The sequence below is a fragment of the Tachypleus tridentatus genome, chromosome 11 (genome assembly GCF_004210375.1).
Source record: "Tachypleus tridentatus isolate NWPU-2018 chromosome 11, ASM421037v1, whole genome shotgun sequence".
In the NCBI taxonomy this organism is placed as follows: Eukaryota; Metazoa; Arthropoda; class Merostomata; order Xiphosura; family Limulidae; genus Tachypleus; species Tachypleus tridentatus.
In genome coordinates, this window is record NC_134835.1 from 42,007,478 (window position 1) to 42,021,135 (window position 13,658).

The following is a 13,658-nucleotide window of genomic DNA, read 5'->3' on the forward strand; positions in this document are numbered from 1 at the left end:
AAATTATATAAATATTAATATAATACACTAACCTTTAGTCAGGAAGCAAAACATTTTGTAAATGTAAAATGACATGGGAACACAATGCAAACAAAAATATAGGGATGATCTGTGTATAGCTATATAATTCCTATATTCTTGCTTTAATTCCTTTGGCACTCCCATCCCTATATCATTCTACATTTACAAAAAGTTCTTATTTTTTATTGAAAATTTGTAACAGTATTTATTTTTTAAATTATTAAAAATTTGCCCCAGCACTGCATCTAGCTACACACACACACCTCATACATAGTAATACAAATGCTTATGATACTTATGATAAAAATGCAACTCAATTTTCTTATAGCATAAATTACAATTTTCGTTTATAGTCTTTAGGAAATTAAGATAAAATTCTACATTATTTAATGTTTTCCTGTCCAATATATCACTGATAATAACCAGCATCAAACATACAAGTAAATTATTTCTTTTCTATCTATAATTAAGCAGTACTAATGTTAAATACATGTACCACTGTAATCAGTCTTTTCCAACTTTTTTTTACAAAAAGTTAGTTTTATTTTCAGATAAAATTTAACCCTAAACCCTTATGTTAATTAAATTTGTTTCATCCCATTCTGTTTATTTTAAACATTTAATGATAATTGAAGAAGCATTTGTAATGAAGTAAATAAATTTATTTAAATCACCTCACAAACATACAGTTCCATTTTTTTCTTGCTACATAATTTGGTGCATAACAATTCAAGAAAAATATACAATTTGAGCTAGTTTGTAAAACTATTACTTCAGTTTTACTCTTGATGAAAAAAATGTTTTTGTAAATACGAAATATTGGTTCAATTAATTTCCAAAGAAAATCAAATGAGATAAACAAACCAAAATGTTAAACTAGAAATAGCCCAATACACTTACTTGCCTTATTTATGAATGTTATGCATGTTACATATTCATTACTTATAAAAATACTGATCACTTTATAATACAATCATAATACATTTTATTACACAAAAAATAGCTGAAATTTTGATTTGTCATAAGAAAAGAGAATGATGAATATTTAGAAAATACTGTATTGCTTAAAGGTCCAAATAGGTCTTTTATTATATTTTACAACTTTTTTTCCTGTAATAACAATAAAAACTTCCATGAACATTTTAAAACTACTATATTTTAACTCACAACATCACCATTTGGGGTACATATTTCACTTCAGGTCACTATTATGTTTGTATGTTGGGCAAGCTCAAAGCCATACAATGAGCTATCTATGTTAAAACCACCAAAAGTTTCAAAATCCAGATCTTCTTGTATTATAAGTCTTCAGATTACTGTACAAATCAAGTAAAGTAACTGCTTGTGTTAAACTTTGATTTGGTTCTATATTTATTTTTTCAATGCACAAAATACAACATCAAGCTTAAAACAACAGTTCGAAGATTAGTACAAATTTACACAGTAATTTCTCTTTAGATTAGTAAAGTTTTTAGTTAAAAAACAAAACCATTTGTATAATATAGAATATTACTTCAATAACAGTTTCCTTCACAGTAGCCAAGCTCAAGTTAAGTACAAGTAGCAAAGAATATAAAATAAGCTTCAGAAGTTAGAAGACACTGTTTGAAGCCTAAAAGTTCTTATCCTCATATCTGCATACAAGCAATAAAATGTTCATGAATATTTCCTAAACGTTATGTTCTTTTTAAATTCCAATACTTGCTACGTACGTTTATAAAACAAAATACATTTATGCACCACATCACTAAAGTAAGATATCAGTAACGATAATATGTAAGAAAAAAAAGATTACTTCATTAAAATTAGAGTAACAAGTAAAACATTCTACAATGTTGTTGTTTACAACAAAGTTCATTCCATAAAGGTTTCCTCAACAAAGTACACAAACAAGTATATATTTTCCATTCAATCCTATAACATTCCTTAAAAAAGCATTAAGTTATTAATACTTCTACATAAAAAAGTACCATAACTGAATTCATATACAATAAGTTGTGTTGTTTTTTTGAATTTAGATTAGTTAACTTCCCTCAACCAGAAATTGTATGGTTTAAAATTCCATGAATATTTATACAATTTTCTATAATATTCATTTTAACTAAGGCATTGGCTACATATTTTAAACATACATATGAAAAACACATTTTTTTCCATTCCAAATACGAGTTGTAATAACGAAGACACGACTAGAAGAAAATACAAATACATTTCATGACAAATTTTATATAACAGAACCAATTCAAAAATTTGCAATGCAAAATATAAAATATTAGAAAAAATATTAACAGTTCTTTAGGTAAATATCAGAATATACATAAAAAAATAATTAGTTTGGTCCTACAGTTCCAATTTTTAGAAAATTCTGTAACTCACAAATAACGTCATTATTCATGTATGCAAAAATTGACATTCCAGAAGACAGAGGTAAGTCTGCAACTCGAGAAGGCACAAGGAAAGGCCACATTGCTGATACTTAAAAGTTAAGCTATTTTGTGATAAAAACTTGACTATGAATGAAACATAAGAGCAGAAACTTGAAATATGAATATGAAATTGAATTGAAACTTTTATGTTTCCATACAGAAATGAGTTATTTGCATGTATTTTATTAATGTACATTAGTTTGAAATATGTACATATTTTGTTAATAATTTATGTCAGTATGAAGCATGCACATATTTTAATTGATATTGTGAATTACAGAAGCACATATGAGAATATGAATGGCATATGCACTTGTACTGAAAGTAGTAATTACCATTCCTTCTTTCTACATTTGTAGCTTTTACAGACTAAATTACTGGAAGACTTCTAAACAAATTGTCCACGTAAACTTTAAGTGATTCCACTCTAGCTCCATTTAGGATTTTTATATTCAGGAATGCTGGGCAAGTTGCAACACATGCTGCTCTAGAGATAATTAATAATAGTGTTATATTTATTATTTGTTATTCAAAAAGGGAATAACCAAAATTTTAGTCATGAACATTGTAATAACTTTTTACTCTAAACACATGTTCTATCTCTAACTATAACTTATTAATCTTAAGCAGTACACAACATTAAAAATGCCATAATTATTTCTACTATTCTTTGTCCTTATATCATTTCAACTCCTTCATGTTACTAGAGATTTTAGGTTAACACTTGCAAAAGTCAGAATATTTCAGCAATTTTTGACAAATGTTCAATGTTTTCATAGTTCTCTTTCAAAGCATGCAACCGTCTCTTTCACGTACTGACTTCTGGTAAAAGATAATGCCTTATTCCCCTTTGTTTGGAGGTGGGGAAGTTATATGAAAGATTCAATTAGAAGCAAATTCCATTCAACTGATAACAGTCTATATGGAATCCCTGTAAGCTAGAAATACTTCACTTATTAATCATGAGTTTACAAATAAAATTTGTTACTCTTTGAAGCACTATGTTTAGATCCTTACATAACTTGTTGAATAACAACTTACAGATTCCTGCTAAAAGACATAAAACAACAAGTACATTCTTCCATTTTGTACTAAAGGGATAATTCATATGTATTGAGGAACATGTAACAAAGCTCCATATTCCTTGATAATTATAATTACTTGTATACTAAGCATCCCCTCTAATGATACTTTTCACCACATAATCATTCACATTGTATTTATTAACTTATTAGTTTCATAAGGAGGTCAAACATAAGAGTATTTTTCAGCTGCATCATAAGGTTAGATGTGGAGAAAATCAAATAGCTTACAACACATGTAACTCAGTATTTTAAAGTACTAGTAATTTTTGAACTATTTGTCTATTATTAACATGATATGATACAAAGTTCTCCTCATTACAGTTAAGAACAGTTATAAGAACATCTCCAATTATTAATTAGCCATACAGAATGTAAATTTCACATACTAACAGTAGCAGCAAAAAACATGAAACTGTCAAAGAATCAAGGAGATTCTTGGTAGTGCTTAATTGAAATGACAAGATCAGACATTTCTTATTAACACTAATTTACACACAGTTTGCTGCCTTTAAATTTTTTAATAAATTTAGAAAATATCTCACAAGTACATACAAGTTCACTAATTTGACTTACTCTTCATGTTTTTCATGAATCAACCTTTCTGTCAATGTTTTAAGCATACTTGAAAATGTGGAAAAAGAAAGTATATTTAATTTTATACTTACAAAAACTAATGTTTTTTTTACCTATTCTTAACAGAAGTAAAAAATCATACCAAATTTATTTAAATGTGTATGCCAACAAAATTATTGTTCAAGTATGGTGATTCACTATATCTTGATACTTATAGCCATTTGTATTGTATAAATAATTGCATCAAGAAAATAACTTGTTTTATCATAACTACATATGTGCCATGAGCTGTTTACATATCTCCTGCTATTACATTATGCTTCTTGCAGAATCTGTGATGAAGCTCCATATTGCTTGATAACTGTATAAACAGTTATATCCTATTTTTATTGTAACTAAATTCTCAAAATCTTTAATGAAAATTTAATTTTCATATTTACTGTAAAACAGCACATCCCTTAAATAAAAAAAACCTAATTAGAATTAACCCTAATTCACACAAAGTATTGAAGTGTTTTGTTTCTAACCAATATTCTGTTTGAATTAAACAATATTGAAATTAACCAAAGAAATGTAACTTAAAAGTTTTAAATACATTAAATTAGACTTTTCTGCTCTATGATAAACTTGAAAATAACATCTGCAAGTCCTGGATCACGACATATGTATTTGTGTCCATATCCAAGTTCTGAACTATACTTAATCATTTCAATTGGACTCAGATAAGAAGGTCTTTCTTTACGAGCACGATTAAAGAGGTTCTTACCCAGAGCAAAGGGCACCACTAGATCATCTTCTGCATGTAATATCAACATAGGTGCAGTGATACGTCCCACTTTTTCTTCACTGTCAAAATTTGGATCTTCCTGTCGAACAGGTTCTACAAAGAAGCGTTCAAAGTAGGGTAAAAAGCGGTGAAGGCTTGAAATTGGATGATGATATCCAACCTTCCAAAGGGAATCGAAAGCTGATTCTAATACAATACCCATTGGATTGTCGTTCTCCAAAGATAATCTTTCTGTCAATCTGACTGTTACACCAGTTCCAAGAGAATGTCCCCAGATAAAAATTCTAGACCTATCTACTTTTTGTTTCAGCCAGTTATACATCACTTTAGCATCCTGGACAACACCTGCAATGGTTGGATCTATAAGGGTGGAGTCTCCATAACCACGATAATCAAAAACAACAACATGTGCATCAACTTTACTTTCAGACATTACTCGATATAATTCAACTCTGTGCGAGCCACCTCTAGAACCTGAGTTACCATGAAGATACAATATTACTGGCCTTTGATCATCAAACTCTTTTTCCCAATTAAAACCTTCCCTTTGACAAACATCCCATCTACTTTTAGGAAGAATGTGCCACACACCAAGATTTATACCAGGTTCTGATTCAATGTAGAAATTTCTAACACATTTCAGACCAAATTTTTCTGGTGCTGTCAGGTTCAGAAAAGGTGGCCAACTGATATAAGTGAGAAATATTACATGACCTCGTAACCAAGGTGATAAAATAAAGCACACTGGTAACACACCATATAAGATAAATCCAACAAAGCATAGGACAATAATAAATTTTTTTAGTGTCTTCTTCTTATAAGACTTTGATTGTTCATGTTCATTAAGTCTAGATTTATTAAGCTCCTCTAAGCTGTCTGTTTCCAAGTTATTCCTTTCACCAGTTCTATGACGCAACATTTTTTCTTCACTATCACAGCTTTGAAAAAAAAAAAAAAAATACTCATTCACCCACTATATTAATCATTCTTACACTTTCATACATCATTTCCTAATAATATGTCCCATTTTTAAAAAAATCTTATTAGACAAACCTTCTTTAATAAAAATTTATAGGTAGCATTTTTTTTATTAGTATTGTTTGTATAATTTAACAGTCTAATAGGTAGTTGTCTCAAACTTTGCAAAATGTTATCCTAAGTCAAAATTAACAACACACAAAAAATAATGTTAATGTATTTAATTAACTATTGTACTGAATTAAATGTATATTGATCTTATGTAACACTAACTTTTGTAACTGACACTCATGATAGAGATGTGGAATGTTGTGGGCTTAAGCACCCATGTCTCACTCTTCTAGTTTCTATTACTTTTGATTATTTTATTTTTCTGTATTTATTCATGTGAGGCTGGTGAACAGAGATAAAGATTGACAAATGGTGTACCCCCATCACAACACTGGTCCTACTTCAACAGTCACCTCCTACCCCCAGGGCACATTTTATATTCTACATTATGGCCTGCACCCTGAATATCCTCTAATTTTACAACATCTTTAATTTAATTTTTGTTTGGTCTTGTTTTTGTTCATTTTAAATGTCATTTATTACAGGTTTGGACTTGCTGTTTTTAATGCTGTCCTTCCTTTTGATTTTATTTTGCTTGACTGTTTAGGTATTCATTTTCTGTATGTATATATTCAATAAATGTGATCAGTTGCTGACTATGTTGCACTTTTCTGTCACATTGTTCAGTCTTTATGTAGTCATTGCCTTAATTAATAAACAAACTATGTCAACTATAATTTAGCCTAGTAAGCTGATTATAATATTCATATTGCTACTGTTATAAAATGTAATAGTAAATGATGTCTCCCATGTCCTGCTCTAAATATTTTTTACCAAATTACACATACAAATTCATTCCATAAAATAAATAATGTAGTTTATATATTAGCTTGTACTGGGTGCAACAGACTATTTGGGTAAAACTTCAAATCCATTACATATAAACTTGCAAAGACCAATTTTAAAACAGTTTAATGAATTCCTGAGAATTAAAGCATTTCAAAAGTCGTCATTTTTCTCCTGTCACAATAAGTTTGTTAGAAATTGTTAATGAGAAAACTTTTATATTTTAAAAATAACAAAAACATTATATCCTTATGTATTAAACCAGGAGTTTAATAAACCTACTGCTCTGAATTTAAGTAATGATTACTATACTGCTTAATTTTCTATATAGATAGCTCTTTTCATAAAAGTAAGAGAATATGGGGTGAAGGAAATATTAAAATGGGTTCAGTTTTTAGAATTTTATAGTAATTTAGATTATATTTTTAACTCTAGTATTAATGTTTGCAAATTATTTTTAAAAAGATTTATCAACTTTGTCTTTCTAAAATAAGAACATTAATTAACACAATTAACAATTTTGATTTTTGAAATGATCATGCAATACACATTCATACATTATAAAATATTAAATAGAATTTAATGATTTATCAACAGTTCAAAAAAAGAAATAAGTTAAGACTTCACATTTAGTAATTAATTTTAAACAAAGTATTCAATGATTTGTAGACTTCTAAAATTATTCATCAATCTATAAAAACTAATAGGACAGCACCTTTAAGGACCCAATAACCCTTTATTGTTCATTTCTTATGTTACAATAATAGGACCAAAACTGAACACAAAGTTTGAAATTAGACAACACTATACTTATGTACTTATGTTTGTAGTTTGATTCCAGGAACCGATGCTCTTTATATCACTTCCAAATAATTAGCCAAAAGCTTGAAAGTTTTTTTTCAAATGTCAGACCCAGATTCTTCTCACTTTGTGCAACACTAATTTATCTTACATACAAATCTTGATCTTTTCAAACTTCTATGTATCCTAGATGTGTCATACTACAATGCACAAATCAAAACTTATTTTACACAGATTAGCACACACAGTACAGCTATTAAAGCCTTTCCAATATTTTAAAGAAAATCAGCCTTAACTCATAATTTTAGCATCATCAGCAAGTTTAGAAATCCTACTACTAATGCAACAGCCCATATTTTTGCCACACACAATAAATAAGTTGATTTATCACAAAGCTATATTTTGATATCTTCTTAAGCACTGAAGGCAACTGAACTATGGATTTTAGCATATTAAGTTCCATATATTTCCCACAACTTCAGCAAGGGACAGATAATAAATGAAGTCTTAAAACAGACCTACTAATCACATTTTCCCAACCCATAAAGTCTCCAATTGCCAAAACATTGTTTTCTAACTTTGAGCTAGTTTTCAACTCCCCCCTCCTTCAATTTTATCCTCAGTTTCATAAGAATCTAAATTATTTATTACTACTGTGAAAAACTTAATTGAAATCCTTCAGAAAGTTTAGATACATACATCAACCATTAGTATGGGGTACTAACATACAGACAAGCAATATAATCTTATCCAAACTCAAACATATTTAATCAAACTCCATCCATCCATCAAGGGACTTTTCCCTTTAGTCCAAGATAATCAATACCAATAGCTTATCAACAACAGTATTCAAGCTAAATGGCTTGTAATTTCCTCAATCTAGTTAAAAATAATGACAGAATCATTCTATATAGCCCCAAACATCATTGGAATAAATTCATGATCTGTGACAGTTTCCTCTCTAATAGATTTTAGGTAATCATTTTTAAAAAAGACATGAAGAAACAATGTTTTAAAAGCTAATAATGTAATAGATTAGGTAATTAAAAAAAATAAAAGTTTAAAGAAACAGCCACTACTAAATAATGATGGTACTGAACAAAATAGCATTGCACCATTGTTCTTTTAAATTATTTGGTGAAAATAAGGCCAAAAACTATATAATAAATTAAAATTAGTTTTATTTCTTCATTGAATATACAGACTATGATTATTTGCACACAGTTGTACATTTTCACTTTCAATAGAAATTTGCTCACTAATTTTATTGTTACTAATATACAGATAAACTTTGAGTTTCATGGATAATCAACTGAGTAACTAAATATATGTAATAACTAATACTGATCCAAATACTTAGCTGATTTGTTATTAATTGCTTACTTGTATTTACAACTGATGTTCCCTTCTAAACACCAATCTTAATTTCATGCACCCTCTAGCTAAGGGATGAATTAAGAAATTGAAAATATAGCTTACAAAAGTAAACTCTGTAATAAGTGACAAAAAGCAATAGAAATAAACATATTCAGATTGTTTACACCATGCTTTATGAAATGACTAACAAAACAGCACCAGAAAAAAATGACAAACTGAGAAGCCAAATTGAATTAATTTTCAACAGCCACTAAAAATAAAGGGCATTTATAATTTCATACATTATTTAAAAAAAAGCCATTTTGTCATTCAAATATGCCACTCTAGTGTGTCATTCTGTCACCACAAGAAAAATATATTACATACATACCATTATGACTTTACAAATAAATTGCCATTAATTATTTTTAAAGCAAGAGAATAAGAATGGTTAAAATACCATTCATGTTATTAGAATATTTTTTTTTACTTTTTGGAAAGAGCAAAAATGTGTTATTACATCCAATAAAATATACACAACTTCAACCCAAAGCCAAAACTTCATGTTACTGTTACCAAATCTAATACCAGTTAATTTGTAACACTTTATTCTAAACTTAAAGATTACGTTGAGTGCGTAATACTTCTTGTTGCTTATTTCATCAATTATGCGACAAGAAACAAAAGTGAAAAACTTGTATGAAATGTCTAGGTAGGTGTATTATTCTAATAGTGATAATGATGCTGATTTCAGTTCAAGATTTAATGATCCACTACATATATACTTCACATCAATTACTATTAGTTTATAAGTGATAAAACATTTAATGAAAATAAATTATGTGGCAATTTAATTCTGATTCATGTTACAAATCAGGCATACGGGTATACATAACTAGTTATATTAATGCTTAGTCGAGCTACGCAGGAAATGACTTACGGTTAGCATTAATTTATTACAAACAGTAACACTATTTTTTACAAATTTCAAAATATTAAACGGCAATTATGTGCTTCTAAAGATAAAGCTAAAATTAAAAGATATATTTCTATTAGTATTACAATTACTATTAGACGTTTAGTATCCTGTTTATTACTATTATAATTAACTAAAATTATGTGAGGTTCAAACTAGCGATTTCTAAAGTCCGAGCAAAACATAAACAATAAAATACTTACTAAGTTAGTAGTATTACTACAGTTTTTATTTTCGCAAATAACGTAGTTTAGCTATTCGCTACTGGTGAACGACCTACACTCTTAACTTCTTTCGAAAGACAGCTATTTAGGTGAACGAACAACTCAGAAAGATCAGCTGACTTTGTTTACTCATGGGTTCAGTTCATGCACGCCTTCAGACCGCCATTAATAAAATATTTGGTGTAAATATGTATGATACAAAATGCAGAAGAAGTAACAATACAAAAAAAAAACTGATTCCTTTAATGTAAAATATATTTTCTTAAGAAGATTATTAAACAAACATTTCTTATTTTATTAAATTTAAATCAGTTTTATGGAATAGCTGTTATTTCTCTAACTCATGATGCGAAAAACAGTAATTCACGAATTTAGATAATAAATTTATAGACATTTATTTGTTAAAACCTTGAATCCAATAGTTACGTATAATAAATGTCATTTTGTACTCATTTTTAGGTGCTATAAAATTCGTGTGACGAATATGCGGAACAATTTTGTCAATTTCAGTCATTTAAAAAAAATCGTATGAATGAAAATGTTTAAAATAACTGGATATTTTTTCAGAAATATACTTTTAAATTTAACTGAACAAATTATTATCATAAATCCCTTTAGTAAACAGTTGTTTTTTGTTTTTTTCAGAAATCAACAGTGTTCTATACTTCTGTACAATAAATCGGAAACACCTCATATTTTATTTTGTGTTTCTATCGCCGTCCTTAACTTAATTATAACTAATCATCTGAGGGAAAGCAATCAGTCAATATTACTCTATCACCCATACTAAGGGATAGATTGTCGCTCTATTATTGTACTCATAGCTTAAACTTTGAGGAATATTTTCTTGTATTAGATAGGTTTGGACCAAATTCGGATGCTACAAAATTCAGAGTTATGCTATAATGTCAAACCCACACCCTTTTACTGCCATTTAGCGCAAGGGATGAATGAAACAAAATTTTTTATGTACATTTTAACAAGTGTTGCGGTAAGTGAACATAAGAAGATTTTATTTTATGCTATAGAATTTTCCTAAGCAAATATTGTTTGATTTTATTTAATTGAGGTACTCGGAAAAGAGCAAGCCTGCCTCCACCACTCAGCGTTAATCATATTCGGCTCTCAAAAAGTACAAAAATGGATTTGTATGTCTCTCTTTATCAACGAACACAAACAATTTTTTCATAAGACAATGAAGAATAAAATTTCATAAAAATCCACTCATTTTTGATTGAGTTGTAGGGCAAAAACACTCCCACATGGAAATATTTTACCTGTTTTTATACTCTATAAAATAAAGTGCAAAGTCAATATATTGCTGTGTTGAAATCAAGAAATATTGCGTAAATAGTTGTATAATTTCGAACTGTTTCAATTAACCAGTACGCTTTAACTCACACCAAACATACTCGCGCTTTCAACCATAGGGGCGTTATAAAGTAACGGTCAATCTTACTATTCGTTGGTAAAAGAGTAGCCCAAGAGTTAGCGTGGATAAGTGATGACTAGCTGCCTTCCCTCTAGTCTTACACTGCTAAATTAGGGACGGCTAGCATAGATAGCTCTCGAGTTGTTTTGCGCAAAATTCAAAACAAACTAACTAGGTTGATGTACAACGATGTAACGAGACTGGAATCAAGTTTAATATAAAATGAACACACTTTATTAAATATAAATGCATTGTATGTGTACTTGCTGTAACGTACTCAAACCGATTGCCTTTACTAGATGACAGGACTGACTATTGAAGACCATTTTCATATTGTACTAACTAAGTATGGTTCCTGACCAAACGCAATATTACTAGAAACCTTTCATTTGTCAAGTGATTTGTGGTAACCACATGACTTGTCATTCTCGTGACAACATATGAATTCGTAAATTCTAAATACCATTTTGAAAACCGTTTACGGACACTGCTTTCAACATCCTTACACATCATTGTGTATTGAGCAATATCCTCGTTAAAGGGTGGGACAGGTAATATCGATTTCCGACAACAAATAGTGAATAACTGTAACATTAAAATAAGATGGAAATGCATAATATATTGAAGCATTACATTTCCTCTTTCACCTACTTCAAGATTGTGTTAATCCTTTTAGTACCCTTGGAAACACTCGTCATACAGCTATCACAACCCTTGAACAAATAAATGCAATACCACCATAAAAAAAGTTACATTAAATACTAATAAAAATGAAATACATAATATAAGTCATGTCAAAATACCCATAAACAAAGAAAATTAAATGTATAATAAATATAATTGCAGAAAACCTTTAATTAGAAATAACATACACAATATTAAATCGATATATTTGTTGTATATATATGTATATATTGGATGATGGTTATATATTTACAATTATATAATTTACCTTTTCACGACGACAAATAGTCCGTTTAATATTTCATTCCGACTAACGTCAGAGGATTTTACTGAGATTAAGGAAAGACTCGGGCATGAAAGGGATAATTACACAAACGTTGACTGTTACTTATATCTATTATACAGGTAACAAAATGAAGTACCGTTCTTTGTCCAGGAAAACGACTTAAAAATGCCTCAGTAGATGCTATGATGAGTAACACAAAACTACTAACTTTCACACAATTTATTTGTAACGTAACATATTATTATTATATTTATCATTAACTCACCAAAAGTTCTGTGTAAATTTTAAGAACTTAAAACATAGTATGCACAGTGACTTTGTAGGAATAGGTAGCGGTAGAGATGCTTTCTGTTATTTGCTTTCGAGAACCAGCTCTTAATTTCCTTCTACAGTGTTTCACTTGATTAATTAATAAACAGTCATTAGCCGCAGGAGTATCTTATGGCTCGAAGTTGAAAGGTCACGGGAAGTAGGACGTTAATGTAATTCAAAAACAGCTTTATGGTGGCTGTTGGAAGTAAAAACTTCATCTGAGTTTATGTGTTATTGTAATAGTGGCGGCCATCTTTTTCATTGCACTCCTTTGTAGATATATAAAACGTCTGTGTACCCCCTTACACTGTATGTACCTTGTGTATAGAAAATTTAATAAAGTAGTTTTCGGTGTAAGGACTGGGCGCCATTTATGAATATAATTAACGTTAACTTATGTCAAACATAATAAATGCTAAATAACATAAATAATGGTAGGAAGAGGGGTTTGTGAGCCCCTCCCCCACTATTAACATGATTCTTCTTCTAAGTTATCCTTTTGTAAAGTTTGGTTGAGATTGGGCCAGCGACTTAGAAGAAGTTCGATAACAGATAGAGAAACAAATGTGCGCACAAATATATTGGTTAGGAAGTTTTATACTCTTCAGTATTTGTCTGAAGGAGTATACTAAAATATGATGGTGATTCTCTTAAAGGTTACAATTCAGTTTTGTCACTATCACAATGCAGCCCTGGCATTGGGATATTTTTCTCCTCTACAAAAATCACATTCTATAGATCTTCTTCGAATATTATATTACGACGCTGATTCATAATTACAATGTGGATTACAATCGTAAGCTGATTTGAAATACGTTCT

The 13,658-nt window shown here is 29.2% G+C and overlaps 1 protein-coding gene across 6 annotated transcripts; it reads right to left on the minus strand.

The window, feature by feature from the left end:
• Window positions 1–661: 661 nt before the first annotated feature.
• LOC143232025 (lysophosphatidylserine lipase ABHD12-like) lies at window positions 662–10,319 on the minus strand. Of its 6 annotated transcripts, XM_076467012.1 has the most exons (4): window positions 10,104–10,319; window positions 8,952–9,010; window positions 7,586–7,754; window positions 662–5,830 (listed from the first exon to the last, which is right to left on the minus strand). In XM_076467012.1, the coding sequence occupies exon 4, from the start codon at window positions 5,809–5,811 to the stop codon at window positions 4,702–4,704; it is 1,110 nt and encodes a 369-aa protein (XP_076323127.1). In that variant the 5' UTR covers window positions 5,812–5,830; window positions 7,586–7,754; window positions 8,952–9,010; window positions 10,104–10,319; the 3' UTR covers window positions 662–4,701. The 6 variants fall into 6 exon arrangements, with proteins under 6 accessions (XP_076323127.1, XP_076323128.1, XP_076323130.1 ...); XM_076467013.1 differs by lacking the exon at window positions 8,952–9,010; XM_076467015.1 differs by lacking the exon at window positions 7,586–7,754.
• Between the last annotated feature and the right edge of the window lie 3,339 nt (window positions 10,320–13,658).